At 39.8% G+C, this 22,332-nt stretch overlaps 1 protein-coding gene, 1 long non-coding RNA gene and 1 pseudogene across 5 annotated transcripts in view; 2 read left to right on the top strand and 1 right to left on the bottom strand.

Moving 5' to 3' along the window:
• The window catches only part of LOC142138996 (zona pellucida sperm-binding protein 3 receptor-like), a 145,809-nt gene that overhangs the window by 12,956 nt on the left and 110,521 nt on the right, over positions 1 to 22,332 (bottom strand). For all 4 annotated transcript variants that reach the window (XM_075196206.1, XM_075196207.1, XM_075196205.1 and 1 more), the window contains 4 exons: positions 20,094 to 20,170; positions 19,146 to 19,242; positions 18,733 to 18,812; positions 6,233 to 6,409 (listed from right to left, as the gene is read on the bottom strand). In XM_075196206.1, the coding sequence (XP_075052307.1) occupies positions 6,233 to 6,409; positions 18,733 to 18,812; positions 19,146 to 19,242; positions 20,094 to 20,170 (431 nt within the window). The remainder of the gene's footprint in view (positions 1 to 6,232; positions 6,410 to 18,732; positions 18,813 to 19,145; positions 19,243 to 20,093; positions 20,171 to 22,332) is intronic.
• On the top strand, positions 7,789 to 10,439 carry LOC142140602 (small ribosomal subunit protein RACK1-like; annotated as a pseudogene).
• LOC142138997 (uncharacterized) lies at positions 12,452 to 13,347 on the top strand. The gene is made up of 3 exons (XR_012688144.1): positions 12,452 to 12,980; positions 13,083 to 13,202; positions 13,290 to 13,347. It is a non-coding gene; the product is annotated as an uncharacterized LOC142138997 (long non-coding RNA).

The raw sequence follows: 22,332 nt of genomic DNA, 5'->3' as shown, positions 1-22,332 counted from the left end.
TTTGCAAGAGGAAACAATTACGACAGTCAACATCCTGTTGCACAGAAGATAACTAAAGCCATGACAGCTATGTTAGCATCGGATGTGCGTCCAATTTCCACCATCAATGCATCAGGTGTTAGACGATTAGTTGAGGTCATGTGTCCTCGCTTTCAAATTCCATCTTGTTTCCATTTATTCAGAATATCAACTCCTCAACTGTACTGTGAGGTTAAGCAAAAAGTTATTCAGTCCCTAGAAAATGCCATTGTACTGATAGTCCACTTATCTATGGATATGTGGACAAGAAGTACTGGTCAAAACAAAGACTATATGACTGTGACAGCCCACTGGGTAAGTGTAGCGCCATCAGCAGCAGCAGAGCCGATAGCTTCACCATCATTCTTTTTGCATAGTAGACTTAGCACTCAATGGCAGGTCATTTACAGGCAAGCTACTCTCACTGGTTTCCAACATGCTGGTGTCAAATTTTTGGAAATACTCATGCATATGATAGCAAATGGCTCACTCTGCTAAGACTCTTCTTAGGATTCCTCATTGCCGTTAACGAAGCCAACATTGTGTGTGCATTACCACTTAGTGAATGTCAACATGTACAGTGCTTTGAACACACAATAAACTTGGTGGTGCAGAATTTCTTAAAAAATGAGCGGTTAGAGCAGGAGATGCTGTTCATGGGCCGTAAAATTTCTGCCAAATTTAGACATTCTGCGACCGCATGGAGAACATTGCAGGGACTACAAAAAAATTGTCATCTGCTATTCCACCAACTGAAGCAAGAGGTAGTAACAAGGTGGAATTCCACACTTTTTATATGCTTCAGCGACTAGAGGAACAGCAACAAGTCATCAAAACCTACATAGCAAACCATGAGATGGGGAGAAGGGGAACATGTTAACTTATGCCAGCACATTGGTGAATGCTTACTGTTTTATGCAAACTACTGAAACCCTTTAAAATTGTAAAATATAAAGTGGGCTCAGACACCTAATCAAACTACTGGAAAAGCAGATGAAGAAGCTGAAGGAGAAGATGAAGCTTAGCAATTCGGCAAAGTGTGTCGGCCTTGTGGATCAAGTTCTTTATTCGCTACGCCAGGACCCAAGGATTTGCAGCATCTTGAAATTGGATTACTACATTTTGGAAACCATGCTTGATCCTAGGTTTACGTTATATGTCACATCTTTATTTCAAAATGACACAAATCTTCACAGATGTAAACAGCTCTTTGTGAACAATTTGTAAGCTCAAGTCGCACGTGACACGTTCCATGCTTCAGCTTCTCCTCTGCTACTGTCAGGAAAAACGTCCCTTTTTTGATAGTCACACTGATTATGTGACAACAACACAGCAGCACACCAAAGTGAAAGTTTATGACATCTGGTCAGGCTAAAGGAATTGTCCAAATGTGTTACTGACACCTCTGGTGGGTCTCAAATGGACACGTTGTCTTAGTAGAATGATGGATGATTACTTTAATGATAAAGTAGAACTTAGAACCTCAGAAAGTCCCTTTGAATCTGGAAGGGTAAAAGAAAATTTGGAGCCTTTTTTACAAACTAGCTATGGTGTACTTAATTTGCCCACACTCCAGTGTGTACTCGGAAAGAGCATTTAGCACAGCTGGGAACGTTGTGAGTGTTCGTTGGAGGAGACTACTTCCCAAAAGTAGTAAAAATGAACTAGAAATTGTATGAAGAATACCATTCTTGACACCAATTAACAACAGAATGTGTAGATTCCAGTGGGGATGAATTAATAATGTGTGATGATGATGATGACATCAGTGATGAGGATGGTGATGAGGGTGATTATATGGTCATCAACATAGTGGAAGATGACGACTGTTAGCTAAATGACCATTAGTAATTTGTAAAAAAAAAAATAAACTGCTCTCTATTCTGTACAGTTCATCGACAAACAACCAAAATGTTCACTTTTGTGGGGGCCCAAACAAATCAAGCACTTCAGCCACAAAAATGGCAGCCCCTATCACTGAAGTGCTTGGTTTGTTAAACTATGTGTATGTGTTTTTTAACATATGGGTGAGTGGTTAGCACTTCTGCCTTACAACACTGGGGTCATGAGTTCAATTCCCGACCATGGCCTAATCTGTGAGGAGTTTGTATGTTCTCCCAGTGTGCAGGGGTTTCCTGCAGGGGTTCTCTGTACAGCGCTGTGGAATTAGTGGTGCAATATAAATAAATGGTTATGATGATGATGATATGGGTGGGTGGATTGGCCCAAGGACAATTCTATCTTGCACTATTTTACATTTTGTCCTTGGTCTATTCACTTGTCAGGTGTCAACAGTGTTATTAGGTCACCAATTTACTTTATATTATTAGTATAGGGTTAGGGACAGGGCTAAGGACATGGATAGGGACAGGGACAGCTCTAGGAACAGGGATAGGTCTAGGGATAGGGAGAGGTCTAGCAATAGGGATAGGACGGGGTTAGAGTTAGGAATAATACTGTCTACATTTGAATTATCAACCTAATAAATACTGTCTACATTTTAATTGTTGTCCTAATATTACTGTCAATGTCATTATATTGTCCACCATATCATATTATCTCAATCCTGTAGCAGTTGAACCCATGTATGTATCACAACTGGGTGGGTGACCCTAAGTACAATGCCATCTTGCACCATTTAACATTGAGCCCTTATTGTCCCAACATCTGTAAAATAATGTCTACTTATACAGATGCTGTCCATCAAATGAGCTCTGATACTGCCACTGCTGTCCCCTCTCCAATGTATTGCAACTGAACCTCTCCAATGTATTTGCTGTAGTGCTGACCCTCTTCAATGTATTTGCTACTGACCCTCTTCAATGTGTCACACATGCTGCCTGGCGGGTACCTACTTGGTGTATATTCTATATTTAATTGATGTAGACACGTTCAATGAGGATGATGATGAGGGTGATGATTGATTGCCATTGAAGAAGATTAACACTGTTATCCAAATGCCCATGATTCATTTGTTAACATCCCTTTCTAACATTCAGTTGAAAAAACAACAACCAAAATGTTGGCTTTTGTGGAGACCCAAACAAAATAAGCACTTAAGCCACAAAAGGGTCAGTGCCTGCGGCTAGAGTTCTTGGTTTGTTAATCTTTGTGCATGTTCTTTTAAACATACGGGTGGGTGGTCCGAAGGACATTACCATCTTGAACGATTTTGACTCCTCCACTTTTCCCCAAGAATCTTCTGAAGCCTTCGTTGTAGTGCATTATTGCACCAAAATTCCTTTTTGGAGACTTTTTGTAACTCGTTGCAATGCCTAACTGTTTTCAGCATGTCACTAGTACTGCCAACTGCCAATTGACTGTTGGTTGGGTGACCAATATGCCAAATTCTGTCTCTTAATTTCTCAGAATATGGACTTTCAAATTCAATTGCATTGTCTTGTCAAGATAGATGTTTGGCAACCAAATCTGCATCAATGTGAGTTATACATATTTACTTGTGTGGGAAGGCCAACTATTGCCCAATCTGAACTGTCGGGTTTACATATTTTTTACACTTCACTAATGTAACATATATGTATTATTTATATATTGCATATTTTATACATGACATTATTTAAATACTTGCAAATATATATATGAGTGACGAGTCCCCTTGTTTTATTCACAAGGGCAGCATTACAGCATATACTTATTTCCTTTCAGTCAGATCTACCTTACTTATAACATAAGAAGCACTTATAGTAAAACAAGATGTTTGAAAGCTCTGCACTTGGATCCTGATGTATACTCTACCCAATTATAAGTGGTTATTAAATAAACAGATAAAGAAAGGTGCAGGCCACCTTTATCTAACTGTATTAATTCTACCACTGTCCATCCAATGAAATTTGCCTGTTTCTGTATAAGTGTCTATGATGGATGCTCTGTTGTGTTCCAGATTTATTGTATGCCTACTATTTGTGCACTCCACCTTCGTCATCAAACTACACAACACTTAGCCTTTTTTTGCAAGGCTGCCGGATCATCTATTGTGTCCAATATTTGCTCATCTTTATGACTATTTTTTTCTTTGCACTTGCAATTTCAGCTTTGTTAGTAAATGTGGGGTGTCTATGTTTATTTAATTTGTGAACTATGTCCCTGCAACAGCATTACTTAGACAGTCAACAATTATTTACCAACTCAAAGTAATGTTGAAGTTAGACAGAAGCAATATAAAGGTAGTATTTGTATATTCTTATGCATATTGTAATGTTTGTTGTATAAGCAATATATGACAGCAAATGCTTACAGTGTAAAAGCCCATATTGCATAAGCATTATTTTTAATGTAAGGAAAAGGATTACATAAGGATGACATTGTTCAGACCTTCTTGAGACCTCGCTGGTGAGTTATGTAGGCTATGCCACATCTCCCTTAAAGTATTGCTCAATGCATGATTCAACTGAGTGCTGCTCATTGAATATGGAGTCTCCATGTACTGAATACAATGAAGTATGCGTTTGTCTAACATTATTTAAGCTAAGTGATTTTAATTGTGATATTAATTATTAATTAAATCCTTTTTGCATACCTGGTTTATGAGTGTATCATTCTTTCTTTGTGCTAGTACCTTGGTAACCTGATACCTGATAGATTTTTAATTAAATCAGTAACTCCCTAATTGGCTGGTGGGTTATGGCCACAGCATAAATCGCATAGGGAATCATACAGTACACCAGTAATTCCTAATTGGTTAATTATACGGTACCATAAGAAAAAATGCTTATCAGGTGACAGCACCCACAGAGTTGGTGCACATGCTTAAGGGTATTCTCATGTGCTAGAATCAGACATCAGAATTAAACTACTCTTAGGGGCATATTCAACTGTGTGCAGGATTGCCGAAAATCCCGCGGACCGCGCAGCATTACCATTATTACGTAATCCTGCGCGGAAAAACGTTAATACGGTAATTTACTCGTATTAACGGTATTAGTTTTTCCGCGCTCGATCCCGCGGACAATTGAATACCCCCCTAAAAATATAAAGGTGAATGAAAAAGAGTTGATCTAGTGTCAAGGATGTAAATGACATGAAATTATTCTGGTGCATTATATAATAAGGAAATGCAAATTCTACTACTCATTAAGGGATGAATAATGGATGAGAGCTAAAATTGTAAGTGTGTATTGTATTTAAAAAATATATATATATTTATTTTTCACTCATCATATTTCCTAATCCAAAAACTAATTTGAAAGCAAGAGAATTGGATTTCACATTGGGTGAGCACAGTATTTGCTGAGAGCATCACTCTCTAGTGGACTGTAATACACTCTAGAGAAGCTACATGATTGTCTTATTAGATATTTCCATTAATGGGCAGGTGTACCTAATAAAGTGGCCATTGTGAGTATATCCTAATTAAAGCTGCAATCCCACATATGTGTTTTTTCTTTGCATAGCAAGTTAAATACCTTTTAAGCATGCATCTAATCTTCGTCTCAAAATCTCTCTGCAGGAAAAACAAGTATGGCTTCCAGACACAAACACAGTCAGTCTGCTACATTGACAGAGGCTCTCAGCATGCCATGCAAATATGTGGGAGGATTAGGGAGAGATTTTTACAGTGAATATCCATCAGTAATTCTCTGTGGCAGAAAAATGTTTGCGATGGAGAAACTGGAAGTTCTCTTCTTGAAAGTAGTGACCATCTACCAATTACTGCCACCTCTGATATGGTGGTAAAATTGTGGCATTAAATAAACTCTGAAGACTGTTACTACTCTGTAAACACTCCATTCCATCTAGCTCCTTAGAAAATCTTTTTTTTTTATTTATGTACAGACACATAATAATGGATAGCCTGTACATATCAATCAATCAATTAATCCAGGTGAACGACATTGAACAAGCTAATTAACAAGACAACATATGCCATCTTTCTGTAATGGTACACCCTGTTTCATTCACCATCTTGTGCAATTGTACATAATTTTGTTGCAACAACGGAAAAAAAACAGGCATGTAAAGCTAGATACATGGTGTAACAAAGCAGAAAGAAACAGTGCCAGCGCTATGTACTCGTATTTCTGAACAGTGATATTTGAAAAAACCAAAGCGCTATCTAGAAACTAAAACTTCCACAATATTTTGTGATTTTTCGGCTGAACATTTAAAATACATAATCCATAGTATTTTCCACATTCATCTCCCCTTATATAATTTTTACCGGACTAGTATGTATTATGTAAAATGTATTCCTAACCTTTACACTCTGGTGCACCAGAAGTCCATTCTCCATCCTCTGTGCAGGTTACTGAATGTTCTCCCACAAGATTTAATTTGTTACACTCATAAGTCACAGACTCCTTGTAATTATACTTTTCTTTTTCAGGGCCATAAGATCCATTCATAAGTCTCTCGGGTGGTGGACAGGTTTCAACTGGGAAGACAAACCAAGATAATCATGTTATGGCCATTTAAAAGAACAAAGGATGGAATAAACATATATCCTTAATTCAGAATCACTGTGTAAAATGTTCACATTTGTGTGTGTATATATAAAAATAAATACGTAATAAACAATGGCACTCAAATCAGAATTGTGAGAAAATCATCCAAAATCATATACACTTCCTCCACAAGAGGTGGCAGCCTTCCTCCAAAATCCCGGATGATTCTCCGGTCAAAGAATCATCTAATACAACAAAAAAGGAGGAGTACTGGCGCCAAATAGTGCAATGTTCTGTTAGGAACCCCTCCAGCCAGTACTTCAAAACCCGAAGTCTGCTCTAAAGTCTGGTGTTCACTGGAGCCCCTAGTGGTGGGGACAAACTTGGCCGCAGACAAACAGAGGGTCGTGAGATGAGCACTGACTGGGGAGAACCCAGCTATAGAGAGTAGAAGCGAACAGCAGAGTGAAATCCAGGCAAGGGTCGAGGGCCGGCAGCAGACAACGAATCCAAGAACAAACCAAGGTCAGAGGTCACAGGCAATACAACAGGGTCCAGAAACAAGCCAGGCGTCATACACGGGAGATCAGGTCTAGCAAAAACAATCAAGGAGCAGGAACAGGAACAGGGAGCCTAGCTACACTGGGAGCTATAACTGGCAGTGAGACTCTGTCCACACTGCCTTAAGTAGTGAGGGGGGCCAATAGGAGACAGTGCTAGCGAAACCCCTCCTTACTGTACTAATACCCAAGAAATAGTGGCCACAATAATAATAATAATAAACAGTACTCACTACTGCATAGAGCAACACCGATATGTTCACCATGATCCGTTTTCCACGATACCATTGTTTTCCAGGCAGTTTCACAGAACGGGTGAGCAAAAAAATCTGATGTCAGTGCCATCTTCCTCTGTGCGCATGCGCCCGGCTGCAAGACCGCTGGCCGGGCGCTGCGGCAGTAGTGTTAGAGCGTCCCGGTTGTTGCCCGGGCAACCGTGACGTAGGAGGCGGAAGTGACGCCCTGGTTGTCATAGAGACGGCCGGGACGCCTGGGACCGCCGGAAGTGAGTCACGGTGGCCCTTCGGGGAGCCGCGACTCATACAATGTTCTTTGGGAGATGTTCCCAAATCACCAATATTGTGATATATGTGTACCAGAGGTGAAGACTTTAAAGCTCATCATATGATGCTGGGTTGATCAATGCCGTACAGCTTCCATTGCCTCTAACCATATGCCAATATACAGACAGAAAAAAAAAACAAATATAGAGTAGTAAATTCAAAACACCAGTGACAGTTCAATATAAAGCACCGAGTGGCAGTGTACAAAAAGAAATAAGGAAAATAGCTTATCTGTATCTCGGCCTCATGGAAACCGTCTCAGCTCATCCTGGTATGTCAAAGGTGGATGTGAAGACAGCTTATCTGTGTAAATTACTTCATGGTCACACTCAGCAGTCCCAATAGGGTAACAGCATGAAAGGCCAGGCAACATGGCAACAGAGTGCAGCATGCCGTGTCCTTGTGCGGCCTCTTTTCTAGCAGCTGCTGAGTGGCGGTGCAGGACAGGGGACAAATAGCACGGTACTTCAGCGCACACACAGGCCTGTGTACCCAGACTCGTTATTTGTTTTGATGTATGCAGTGCATTCTGGGAGAAGATGGAGGTGAACAGCTGAGAGGATGTAAACAGTGTAGCAACGTGACCGGCTATTTTGTACAGCGCTGTGGAATTAGTGGCTCTATATAAATAAATGGTAATGATATATATATATATATATATATATATATATATATATATATACACTTCTGTTTCTATACTTGTGGAAATATTGCCCTGTTTACACAACAACACTGTGATGACCTTACCAGGGTCCTCAGTGCACCAGAAGAAAGGGGGGTTGCAGCTTTACCTCCTTTTTACACATAATGGGAGTCAGAGACGAAGACTATCACAGCCTTCTCCGGCCAAAAAGAAGGTAGGAACAGTGGGGTAAGACACAGCCCCGAGGTCTAAATATGAATATTCTTGGGGGCGGCACTGATTGAGCAGTGGAGATGAGTATGTACCTTACCCTTCTGAGCAGAGTGGTGCAAATGCCAGCAAGAGCAGTAAAATTGTACCATTGCGGGGAAGCAAAACAAAAAGAAATAACGCATAGACAGTTCTACACACAATGATACTCTACCTGATGCAGCAGTGTTTTAAACACAGAAATCCAAAAATCTGATGTGGTGTCCATCCAAACACGTTCCAAATAAAGTGATGGGTCCAGAGCACATAATAAAAAGCAGTACTGCCTGTACTGTTAGAAACCTGTCTCAAAAATATCCCAACATATCAAGCATGTTCACTGTAATGAGACCGAAGTCTGGGCACTTGAATTTCTCAAACACTCGAAGGAAAGGCGCATGCAATTTGAACATCTTCAGAAGAGCGGCAACTTTGCAAACAACTCCAAGGTATTAGCAACAGGACACGGTGTCTGATTTCATGCAAACAACCAGAAAAATACATTGTTCCTGAAGGTTTCATACACTGTGCTACTTGCCAAGCCTTGTTTGCAAGAAAGTAACTTGTGTTAAGACATGAAGAAATGTAAGCTAAAGCATGGGTACAACAAACCTAAACTTGGCTAAAAGGTTTGTCCGATCTTTGTGCGTCTTTGCTCAGCCTGTTCCACCTGACATCAATGGTTTTGGAATCTTTTGAGCAACATGACCCAAAATTAAATACTATTCACAATTAAAAAAAACAGATGCATCATGCAGATGGGCAGCATCTCTACAACTGCATCAGTGTCAGCAAATATGAGAACAGCTCTCAGGAACTTCAGAAATGGGAAGGCTATGGTTACCTGCCAGAGAGCTAATGCTTTATATAATATGGAAGACTTTACCATTTCATCAAACTTTCTGCATGTAGCAAATGCTGTGAAGCTGGTAACTGGCTACGACAATGAAACCAGTACATTCAAGACCCCCTCATTGGCACTGAAGGTCGGCCATTGGTTGCAAAAGATTTCAAACATTGTGGAATGCAGACCAATGATGGACGGCTGCACTGCTATAGTCGACAATGGATGCAACTTCTGGAAGATCTATGAGGCAAGATGGAATGAGCTGATCTCATTGGCTGCCTTAAAATCTGTGAAGGAGTCAAATGGAACTTGCCTCAGCTTTTACCTGTCACTGAAAAAAATGCACTTGTATCTAGATGACAAATAGCAGGAGTACCATAGCAAGTTTTCCATTAAGCCTTCACTAAAAAACTGTGTATTGGCTTTTCCTGGTCTAAAGAGACCTGATTAATGCAATCCCCCTCTATCCTTTTCCACAGACAAATTCTGATAATGACTGCACAGATAACTCTTCAAGGGACACTTGAGTGTGGCTTTCTCAGCTGACAACCGTCAGATTGTGTTTGGATCCTGTGACAAAACCATCAAGTTGTAGAACACACTGGGATTGTGTAGATGCACACTGGAGGAAAAATCTCATTCAGAATGAGTCCTGTGTCTGTTTCTCACCTAACATCAGCAATCCCATCATTGTATCCTCTGGATGGAACAAGATGGTGAGGGTTTGGAATATGGCCAACTGCAAACTAAAGACCAACCACATTGGTCATGGTGGCTTCCTGAACACTGTGACTGTGTCACCTGATGGGTCGTTGGGTGTCTTTGTGAGCAAGGACGGACAAACTATGCACTGGAATTTGAATGAAGGGAAACACTTGTACACCCTTAATAGTGGAGATATCAATGTCCTGTGTTTCAGCCCTAACAGTTACTGGCTGTGTGCTGCCATTGGACCAAGAATCAAAATCTGGGATCTTGAGGGTAAGATCATTGTAGATAAACTGAATCAGGAAGTGATCATTACAAGTAGCAAAGCTGAACCACCTCAATGTACTTTTCTTGCCTGGTCAGCTGATGGACAGATTCTTTTCGCTGGCTACACCAACAACTTGATCAGATTGTGGCAAGTGACTATTGGAAACTGCTAAGACCTATCTGATGACAACAACAAGTTGACACTTTTGTATTAACAGTACCAGCTTTTACTGTCTTTGTAGTATGCAGTCTTCTCTTGTAATATCAACTTGTGACTCTAATAAAAAACTGGATGTTGCTTGCAAAGATCACACTGGTACAGATGATCTTATTCATTAGAAGGGAAGGAGACATTTCCAAGATACTGTTTTCTTCAAGAGATACTTCAGATCTTCATGAAGATGTTGCCTTAGTGCTCTCTAAACCTAAGAAAAAAACTCCAGTCCTGCTAATGCTAGCAATGCAAAGTTCATTTACACTTCTTGCAGAGAAGCATGAAGAATGTGTAGTGTCCACTGAAAATGTCTAATTGTTTGCAAGTTGTGGAGCTAAAAATTTACAGTGTCTTCCACTAATCATCAAACCATGCTGCTACTCTATCAAAAGCTCTTAACTTAAAAGACACAGAATTGGATCAATTATCAGACTTCCTTGGACACAACATTAGGATGCACGACAATATTGCCACGTCCCAAACGGTATCCAGCTACTTGCCAAGATCATCAAACTTTTAATGGCTCTTGAAGGGGGAACACTGGCTGAATTTGAAGTAAAAAATTAACAGATTAACATTTTTTTTCTTACAACCAGTTCATGTACAGAGTGACGAGCCAGAGGATGAGCAATCCCCTGAACTAGAGAGACAAGCAGGCATGGATTGTGCCTTTTCTTTCACAAGGGCGATGATGTAAGAATCCAGCAATGCTACCAATGTTGTTTTATTTTATACTAATATAAAGTATTCCAATGACTTAATAGCTCTTGAGGTGTTTTTGGAATTTACTAATATTATTGATGACTTTATTATTTTTTATTGGTATGTCTAAATCGAAATAAATAAAACTTTAATCACTGATGGGAAATTGTATTTCACAAAAGATCGGAGTTTCCATCAGGAACCCTATAATTAAAATATGGGCAAGATATATTGATTATATATATGGGATAATGATAAAAGATTTTGAAATGTTTATTCAGTAGATTAATAACAATAACAACAATATGTCTTATCTTCCATTTTGGCAAATCAGTGTTTGATTTTCTTGATTTATAAATGCATTAAGAATGATGTATTGGGGCGGGGCCTGCTTTAAACCCGTGGTGCCAGGCAGCTGATTCATTTTATTCTGCCATTAAAGGTCCAGGAACGAGTTTGTAATATTACTGTGGAGAGGGAGAGCAGATAAACAGATTTTCCAGCTGCTTATTACGGGAGCTCCATTTTGGCGCAAAATTTTCCCGGGCTCTTTATCTCCTGTTGTTTGAACTGCCTTTTCCCTACATAGGATTCCTAGTGCCCCTCTACCGAGATATCTGTGACTTACCTGCCTGGCTTCCAGACGTTCATCCGCTCAATCACTCACAGAGCTGTGTATCTTTGTGTCGGATCTACTCTGCGATATCAGAGGAGTGATATTTTAGTGCCGCTCTTCTAATACAGAGTGGCTAGGATTCGTGACTCTGACAGCTTAATCACTATTTCAGTGTTGCAATTGAGTTTGACTGAAGTCCTGCTGTTGTTGACTGCTGTGTACAGCTTGGTTGATAACTGAAAGCTAGAATCGGCACACAGCTGCAGTGGGCACTGAACACCCTGAAGTTATATCTGTCAATCAGACCTAAATGTCTTAGCAATAATGGAGTATATATCAGCATTGGGCATTTGATCGCAGCAACTGTTCTGACTTATCATTAAAGCTGGGTACGCACTACAGAAATTTCGAACAACTTTTTATGCCGAGAGATTTTACATGCGATCGATGGTCCGATCGCTCGGTCCATGGACTGCATACACACTAGCCTTGTTTAGGACGATAAAGGGAAGAGCGGACGTCCCTTTAGCGACTTTTTACAGCCATGTTGTCGTGAGCAATGATTTTAATTTCGTACACACTGCAGCGACATTTGCAGGAAATGTAACGAGATACCAAAGACAGTAGCATAATGCTTTCGCTATAGTTAACACCCAAAGCTGCATAAAAAGAGAAGGCAACACTGTCTCTTCATTCATTCATATAAAATCGAAGTTTAGTAACATACATAAAATTTAGAAAAACATTAAACTGCTAAAGTGCAATGCAATGAATATTCCCTAATAATAAAATCCCTTCGTATGTAATGGAATGCTCCATTCTTGGCGTGCATCATCGCTGATTGGTCCACAGCAGAAACAAACGCCCATGTCTGAGTGTATAAAATGACAGAGGAACCTGTTTGGCGCCGAGGAGCGTCAGAAGATGGCGAGGGCGCAAGTGTCAGTGGGTGTTAAGGTTGAGGAAAAGGTGTCAGTGGGGGTTGCGGGTGAGGAAAAGGTGTCAGTGGGGGTTGCAGCTATGGAGACGGAGACAGAGTCAGAGATGGTGCTGGAAGGGCCAAAAAATGTTGGAAAAGTTAAGGTGGGGGATGGAGATACTCAAGAAGAGCAAAGAGCAAATCCAATGAGCCCAAGAGAGGTGGAGATGATGGTCAAAGTACTGGACCAGGACGACAATGACATTAAAAAAGGTCAGTAGCACATGTAGTATACCTGTTAGAAGGACTTTATTTCATTCTAGTGTCACATAATGCAATGTAAACTAATTTGTAACCTAATTTTTTTTATGTCAGAACGAAGAATTAACGGTGAGAAGGCCTGTTAAGATACCACTGATACCACTAATGTTACACCTGTTATCAAACAAGAAAAAATTGAAAAAGAAAAATATACTAAGGAAGTTCTACACAAAGGTATTTCAGTGAACATGTGTAGGCAACTAAATGCTTTGGGCACATACCTGTACCGTTACAATAACCAACATGGCGCCTGTTTTCCAGAATGTATGGAGGTCAAGCCCGCTATTATTGCGATTTTGCCACAGGGACCAAAATATAAACTGATCTCGAGCATTGTGCAAGGTGAGAAAATGAGAGTATTTATGTCGTTGAATATAAATTACAGATATAAAAGTTAAATGGTAAACATTTTTTATTTCCTTGTTTCGTAGATAAAGAAATCAAGGGGAATAGAAACCCAAACGACATCAAGACCTGTTCTGCCACAAACCAGTAGGACCTTTAAAAATACTAAATACTAAAAATAATACTCTGCAGTACTCTGTGCTCTGATTGGTATGGGCGCGCTCACGTCTCATGTGGATCTTTCAGACAGCTATGTGTGTAAACATTTTTGTACCTTTTTTTCCTGCAATAAAAATGTTGCATGAACACTGTGTGGTTTATTCTGGGTACTTCACAATTATAAGTTAATAAAGGTTAATATAACTTTAATAGGTTATAAAGGTTAAAGTTTATAAAGAGTAAATATGAATACATTGCCAACATAGACGCAAAGGGTAATAACACACGTGCTTTATACAAGTGTAATGGTCTGCAGCCAGACATGTGCAATATACATCGATACAAAACACAAGTCAGTGATGTGCGGATTCCGCACCACGTGGGACTGGGGCAGACATCAAAAAATTTACATACACACGCCCCCCAGGTCGAGGAAGTATCGGAGGATTGTCGTGGATTGGTCGGAAGTTTATACACACTGCACAACGGAAACGAGTTTGGAACGAAGATATTAAATGGTACGACTAACCAAATGAGGCGACAATCGTCCATTTGGGCAGACTTTCGACCATCGTGTCACTGCACACATTGACCCGACTTTTGAACGAGCAGTCGTATGTCGGCTGATTGAGCCGATTATTGGACGAAAACCGTGTAGTGTGTACCCAGCTTTACATTCAGAATACTCAAGGTGAGAAAGGGCAGCATTTTATTACCCCCTAAAGCTGTAATCATATATTTGAGACTGACAAACAAATATAATCAGCAATTGGATTGTTAATACTTAGATAACATTGCTGATCCTATGTTCTCAATTATCATCACTTGCTAAACAATTCCATAACCTTAGATCTGCTTGAGTTAGATTTGCAGTTCTGAAACTCACAAGTGCCATCTTGTGGATCTCATCCTTATTGCATATTTGGATAATACAAAGTGAACTCTATCATCATCTAGAGGTCAACTTTATATACAATCTCTAAACTTACTTGTATATTATCAGAGACCTATTACAGCAGAGAATTACTCCTATTCAATCTTTCTATCGCAAATATTCCCCAAGTTTTTGTGCACAGGATACATTGCCTAACAGATAAGACTCATGGAATTTAGCCTTATAGTGTCACAATCTGTGGCTTTGTTGGCTTTTTGCTATTCATACCGTTCCCCCAAATATTTGATTGGTGAAAGGGAATTGGTAAGACTTTATTGTGTCATATTTACCATATTTACCCTGTTTAAACAAGCTCAGAGTTATGTATACCTAACTCAGTAATAAGTGTAATGGGACCCTTTGTTATGTAGTTGTTTTTTTTTTACCAATATTCAATTCCACCTATTATCACAAACAACTGAAAACTCAATGGAGAAATATGTCAACTCTCAAACCACTAGCAAACCTCAATGAACAAAAGGTGAAAAAGCCAAAAAAGAAACACCCTTGACTAACGTGGAGAAAGTCCGTCCTAATGATCAAAATGACAGCTCTTCAAATTCACCAACATCTAATCGTCATGCTACTCCTGTTTCATATCTGGATGTTGTTATAGCTATAAAAGAAATGATGGAACCTTTATTGCAAGAACAAGCTTCCAAATTTACTTCTGCAATATAAGATCTGAAGGCTCAACTGTTACAAACATCGCAGCAAGTTAAACTGAATGAATCAGTGAAAATTTTCTTGAGGTGACACAGTTGAAGTTAAATTCATCTACATCTGATAAAATGCAGAAGCAATTGTGGAACAGAGTTGATGATCTTGAAAACAGGTTACGCCAAAATAACCTGCGTTTTATTGGATTACCTGAATTGGTGAAAAACTCAACTGTAAGTTCTTATCTACCACTTTACCAGCACTGCTGCAAATGCCAACTGACAGGCTTTCAGTTATCATCGAATGCGCTCATAGATTGGGCCCATACAAAGATTCTGACTTGGGAAGACCTCGAAAAGTGATTTTTTGGTGTCTCAATTATGCCCAAAAAGTAGACATCTGGACGCCTTCAAAAAAAGATCAACAATCTAGTATGGGACACACATCTCCTTAGTTTATTCCAAGAGTAATCCACAGAAGTTACCAAAGCACAACGTGATTTCTCTCCGATCTGCACTAATTTGATCAAAGCCAAATGGAAGTTTTTACTACTTTACCCAGCTTGCCTGAAATTGTTTTACGGTTCTGATTTCAAGGACTTTTTATCTGCTGATGACGCACTTAATTACCTAAAAGAAGAGGAAGCTGAAAAATCTGATATGAATTCTCAAGATTAAACTAATCGTCATGTATTGCTTCTATTCGGGTAGAAAAAGAAACCCTTACTAAGCACTTGAAGAAGTTTGCTAAACAAAAGCATAAGTATCTGTATGTCAATACAAGCTATTATCAATCCTGCTTGTGTGTGTTTTGTTTTAGTTTTTTTGCTTTATTTTGTTTTTTGTTTTGTTTATTTCAAGTCAGTGGAGTTCATCATCTGGTTCATTGCTATTTGATTTTCATGAAAGCGACAATGAGTTGATGAGACACGTCAAGCCTGAAATATCAGGTTTCTCTCTCGTATATTAATAATCACATTGATACAACATGCTATATGTTTATAGGTTGTGTGACATTTAATTGGTAATATCTTTCTCATATGTTATATTTTACTTGGGGTCCCCTTTGGGATTTACTCACAAGGGATATTAATTATTTACATAATTAATTACTTTATGTTATAGTCTGTAATATTTAACAGTCCAGACCATTTCCTGACTGGTAATGCCTAGTTGCATAGGGCTATGTTGCCCATGGTTTGATTTGTTTATGAGTTTTTACACCTGTTTTCTGTGTCCTTTTTTGACTAATCTTTTGCAGAGAGATGGAGGTGCAAATGTTATATCTGCCCTACGATGAGGGCTCCCTTAAAAATTGCGTAATCCCCTTTGCATCATATATAAGTAATTTTTATTCAGACCTTTAGTCTCAGAATTCCTTGAATTTTGCTAATAATCAAAAATTTTGGGAAGGTATTTCATTACCTCAAATCACAGAGCAACAGGAAGACTCACTTACAGCCCCATTCACTTTGGTTGAGGTACAACAAGCCATTAAATCCCTAAAAGCGTTAAAAGCTCCCGGACCTGATGGTATGTCTGGGGAATTTTACAAAGTCCTACAAGGCCCTATTGACGAATGTGTACGAGATTATTTTAACGACATAGTAGAGCGAGGTCTCTTGCCTAACCATTTTAATTCAGCTCTGATAAAACTATTACCCAAGCCAGGGCGAGACCAGGGTTGGATTGGGCCACCCGGGGGCCGGGATATCCCCCGGTAGACCCTGACCTTGATTGCTCCCCTCTTCGTTGGTGGGGGGAGCAGGTACCTTTAAAACAAAAAAAATTGCGAAAAAAAAATACTCATGTGACTGCGGCGCTCCCGACTCCTCTTTGCTCCGTTCGCACTGAATGTCGAGCGTAATATCATCACGCCCGACGTTCAGTGAGGAGTGGCGCAGAGAGGAGTCGGCAAGAAGAGAGAAGACAGAAGATGATAGAAAAGGTAAGTGTAAGAACGGAAGCAAGGGGATGATAGACAGCATGGCAGAGAGTGAAGGGGGAGCACAGACAGCATGGCAGAGAGTGAAGGGGAGCACAAAAAGCATGGCAGTGAGTGAAGGGGCAAAGGCAGCATGGCAGAGAGTGAGAAGGGGCCAAAGCAGCATGGCAGAGAGTGAGAAGGGGCCAAAGCAGCATGGCAGAGAGTGAGAAGGGGCCAAAGCAGCATGGCAGAGAGTGAGAAAGGGCCAAAGCAGCATGACAGAGAGTGAAGGGGGGTCAAAGCAACATGGCAAAGTGTGAAGGGGGGCCAAAGCAGCATGGCAGAGTGTGAATGGGGGCCAAAGCAGCATGGCACAGGGTGATAAAGGGGGGCCAGGAGAAGGGGGAGAAAAAGCAGCATGGAGGGCACAGTGTGATCATAAGGAGGCACAGCATGGTGATGAAGGGGCACAGTAATGTGTGTGTGATGGCACAGCGGGCTTGTGGCAATGGAATGTGTGTGTTGTAGGTGGTGACTAATGGGGTACTGGTGAGGCAATTTAATTTTATAGTGGGGACTATTAATTTAAGATGGGGTGATTTGGGCGCTATTAATTGAATGCATGGCTGAGTTTGAGGAGCATGATGTCAATTTATTAAATGTGAATATGAATTATTTAATGGCAGTGACGGTTGCATTTTTTTCAGCAAATATCTATTTGCTGGGTTCCCCCTAGGGTCCTGATTAATCAAGGCACGCTTTCTGATCGCTATGTGTGTTTGTTTAAAAACGCACATAAATCATCACTGCACACTCCCGAATTCAACAAGGAATGGCTCTGAAGATACGTGTGCTGATGAATTCGGGTGTAGGTCTGCTCTGCTCTACTACACAAGGCACTGCAGGATACATCCTATACCTATGTGGTATGTAAATTCGCAAAAGAATGCACAGAAAAAATAAATATTGACTTAATGTCACCATTTAATAATATAGGCATTAATGATAAAAAGTGTTTTTTGTTATTTATATTTTAAATACATTTATTAGGATGATCTTAATGTCTACTGAACATAAAATATTTTTTACAGTTGCTCCTGATTGCAAACACATGTTATAGCATGCATACGAGAATGTCATCACTAGTAATCAGGGCTTAGACTAGAACTGTAGCTGGAGCACAAGATACGGCAGTAACATTGCGATGCCCAGAGCTTGATTCGGATGTGACTGCATGCGCTTGAGTTTGGCATGCCCTTATTTTAAATTGACTATGGCCAAAAAGCCCCTTTCCCGCCTCGTTCCCTCCCTGAAATTGTAGGCTGAAGTAAGTGTCCTTTGTGCACGAACACGGATCTGATTCGGTTCTGGGCATGCGCAAAGTGAGTTTGCGTGCGATACGCTCAAAATCAGCAGATACGAAGACATAAGATTTCTTGAACAGATCAGCATTAACAATTAGATTCCTAGTACAAAGCTTTACAAGAACACAACTAGATCATGCTCTAAAGTGAAACTTCTAATAAATGTAAATTGCAAATAAATAATAAAATACTGCTTCAATGTTTTGTTTTATTTTCCGTCTGGTTATCTTGTTTATTCCTAGTACCAGTGGTGCAAAATTTTTCAACTATTATTTTTCACTAAATCAACATATAGCACCATATTTTAATTTCTTACCTTCGCAAACAGGGATTTTACCAATCCAAATTCCATTTTCTCCACATTTCCTAGAATTTTCATGAGATATCATTTTGTACCTAAACATGAAGGGAAAAAGACAATTTCAGAATGTTAATTAATTAATCTTGAGATGTCACTTGTGAAATACTTATTAGCATGACAATTAGCAATGCAATCAGTGCTGGATTGTCATTGGGAAGTGCAAAGTTTAAAAATCTTCAGTGGCAATAAGCATACAAATTTTATAAAAAAAACTTTAATTTTGATTATATTATCAATAATTGTGGCTAACAAATGAAAACAACTTTTACTAAATTCAGGTCTGTTATACCTTATTTATTTAATAATTTTAATGATGAAAGACTTTGATTATGGTCTGTAGGCAGTTTGAGGGAATACATTATACTCACCCTTTTTTACATTTATAAATTGCTTCAGATCCAAATAAAAAGTCTTTAGCTTCAAATTCAGCATTCTCAGAGTTTCCAGGATGTCCACATGGTACTCCTGTAAGTGACAAAAACATTGTCACCGACGAATGTTGAATGAATATATATTTGCTTTTAAATCTGTACTCTCAAGATCTTTGGTTTTAAATAAATGTTTTTTTTTTTTATTTATTTTAAATAGCATGTTAAATATACCATTCCTTATGGATCTTTTGATGTGATTGACTGAAAGGATGCTTGCAATCCGTCCTTCTGATTGAAGGAACTGGAGAGTTCCTTGCAAAATGCAGACTAGGTGCAGGAATCAGGGTGCAGATATTGAAATCAGATGCAAGGGGTGAAGACTGCACATTTACGAGGCATTTCTGGTTTAGCAGAGCCTCTTAGACACCACAAAAATACTTTTTTTTTAACATCTTATACAGTATTTATTAGACAAAAGGAAAAGTTGTAATTATTGAAGGGGATTGTCCAAAAACAATAGTATGCTGGACTTTGAAGCGATGGTTTAAGTGGTTCTTCTATGCCCATTTTCACCTGGGTCCACAATTCTAAAAATATTAATCAGAGTGTCTGCATTGAAGTACTTCCCAAAAACTACCATATGTATGCATAAGGTAGTTCTTTAGAAACATTATTTGTCCAAATCTAAATTTGTCCAGATCTAAATGCCCTGTACATCTGTATACAAGTGATATTTGATGTCTTTACTTTCCTTAGTTGTTCTTAGCAATGCTATTCACTATTGTATTCTACTTTTTTTTATAATTGGTATGCATGGTATGGCAGATTTTAATTGATGCAATAATTACAATGATTGAACCATTGGTTAACTATTTGCATATGTCTGTCTGCTTTAAAAAATGTCATTCACTCAGGCACTGAATTAACCATATAATTAGTTTGTACCTTCACATACAGGAATGGGCAAAGTCCAAGTTCCATTCGAAGTACATTTTCTAAAAGTAGCAGATCTCATTCTGTACCTAAATGATATAGGTTAAATAAACACTTAAGACTGACCATCATTTTCCTAAAGCAGAGTTAACAGTAAGAAGCAAGATTATTTAATAATAAATATGTTATAATGTTTTAATGAATATATGTTTCATTATGTTTTATGTTAATTTACAATGTGGTTGACCTGTTCAAATCAAATCTCACCACTATACAGATGTGACACAATAATGCAAGATTGATAGATAGTGTTAAAGATAGGTTGCCAAAGTAGTTCAGAAGAATGAAAAAGATGGGGAGTGCAGATAAACATGTTTGTTGTCACTTGAACCTGTAACTTTATAAAAATAAATATGTCACTAAAAGCAAAACAGTTCTATTTGAATAGCACAGTGGCACTGTGGTTAGCATAGCTGCTGCTTCAAAGCTCTGGGGTCAGGAGGTTTGTTTTCAACCAAGGCTATCTTTGAGGAGTTTGGGTCAGGGACTGATACTAATTATTAAATATTGTAAAGTGCTGCACAATCTGTAGGCACTATATAAAGGTTAACAATATTTTATACATTGGGAGACAATTGTAAATTCCTAGAAGTTAGGCAAATGTCTCCCAGTTCCCTTATAATGTTCATTGTTTTGTGTTTACATATTGTTAAATTAGATTTCATTTGACTAATAGAGGGAAAATGAGAACAATCTAATTCCAAAGGAGATTTTCTCAATTGTGGAAGCTGCCTCGTGTGAAACCACACTTGATCCCTTGTTGCAGGGCCAGATTTACTGCTAGGCAACCTAGGCACTTGCCGAGGGCCCAGTAGTCCCCAGGGGGCCTGGCAGGTGGTGGGGGCGCCAGCAGAGGAAAAAAAAATAGTGTGTACGAGGGAGGAAACAAAAAAAATCAAAAATAAATCACATGATTGCAGCGGCCCCCGGCAGCCTCCTCTCCTCCTTCCTTGCCTAGTTGCATTCCCCTGAATATGACAGCATATTCACTGTAGGAGGAGAGGAGCAGCACGCGCGACGGGGCAAGAAAGAAAACAGAACAGAAGATGAGAAAACAGAAAGAAGAAAACAGAAGAGAAGAAAGCAATAGAAAGGTAAGCAAACTAACGGAGGCACAATGGCACACTATGAAAAAGGGGAAACAAATTTTTTCAAAAAAATTATAAAGTGGGACAGAGTTGATGTGAAGGGGCACAGACGTGATATGAAGAGGAACAGAGTTGATGTGAAGGGGTACAGAGGTGAGGTGAAAGGGCACATGTGATATTGTGAAGGAGCAAAAATAACAATGAAGGGGCATAGTGTGATGATTGAGGGACAAAAGTAACAATGAAGGGGCACATGTGATATTGTGAAGGCGCATAGTGTTAATGTGAAGGGACACATGTGATGATGTAGGGACAAAAGTGACAACTGCTACATTGTTACTAGGTACGTTGGTTGTTGCTGCGCTAGGTTGTTGTTGCTAAGTACGCCCCAACGAAGCAAGCCACGACCCCAATGATATGGCCACACCTCCTTTGACGGCGCGCAGCTTTCCTTCTACTCAGCTATAGGGATATATGGTATTCTAAAAACATAGTGCTATGGACTGATCCAGGGAGAGAGGCCCTCAACCAGTATCTTGCCTAGGGCCCCATGAGGTCTAAATCCGGCTCTGTTTTGTTGTCTTCTTAATTCTACAGGAAAAGGTTCAGATCCAGGGACAGGCGATAGGTCAAGGTCACAGGCAAAGGTTCAAGATCCAGGGATAGGCAAAAGGTTATACACGGAAAATCTAATCAAACGTACACAGCAGCAAGGTACAGGAGCAGGCTATAAACTGGAACACAGAACTATTACCGGCAGGGAAGCTAAGCCCTCCCTGCCTTATAAACAGGCACTGGCCAATGGGGCAAAGAACTAATCAGCCCTAAGGGCTGTCATAATGGAACACACAAGAGAGAAGCGCGCGCCGGCTGCACATAATGCCGGGACGCGGCGCTATTAACTGCAGCGTCCCGGCCGTTGCCTAGGCACAGGCCTAGGCAACGGCCGGGACGAGACCCGGAAGTGATGTTCCGGTCGTCATAGCGACGGCCGGGACACAGGTGAGTGAGTCGCGGCAGCTGGGCACCTCCGCGGCTCGTAACAGTACCCCCCCTTGAGTAGGGGTCAAGGAACCCCGACATCCAGGTTTTCCCGGGAACCG

This window comes from Mixophyes fleayi, chromosome 2, assembly GCF_038048845.1.
Source record: "Mixophyes fleayi isolate aMixFle1 chromosome 2, aMixFle1.hap1, whole genome shotgun sequence".
Classification (NCBI taxonomy): domain Eukaryota; kingdom Metazoa; phylum Chordata; class Amphibia; order Anura; family Limnodynastidae; genus Mixophyes; species Mixophyes fleayi.
Note: the sequence above shows the minus strand (reverse complement) of the source record. Positions and strands in the feature narration are given on the sequence as shown.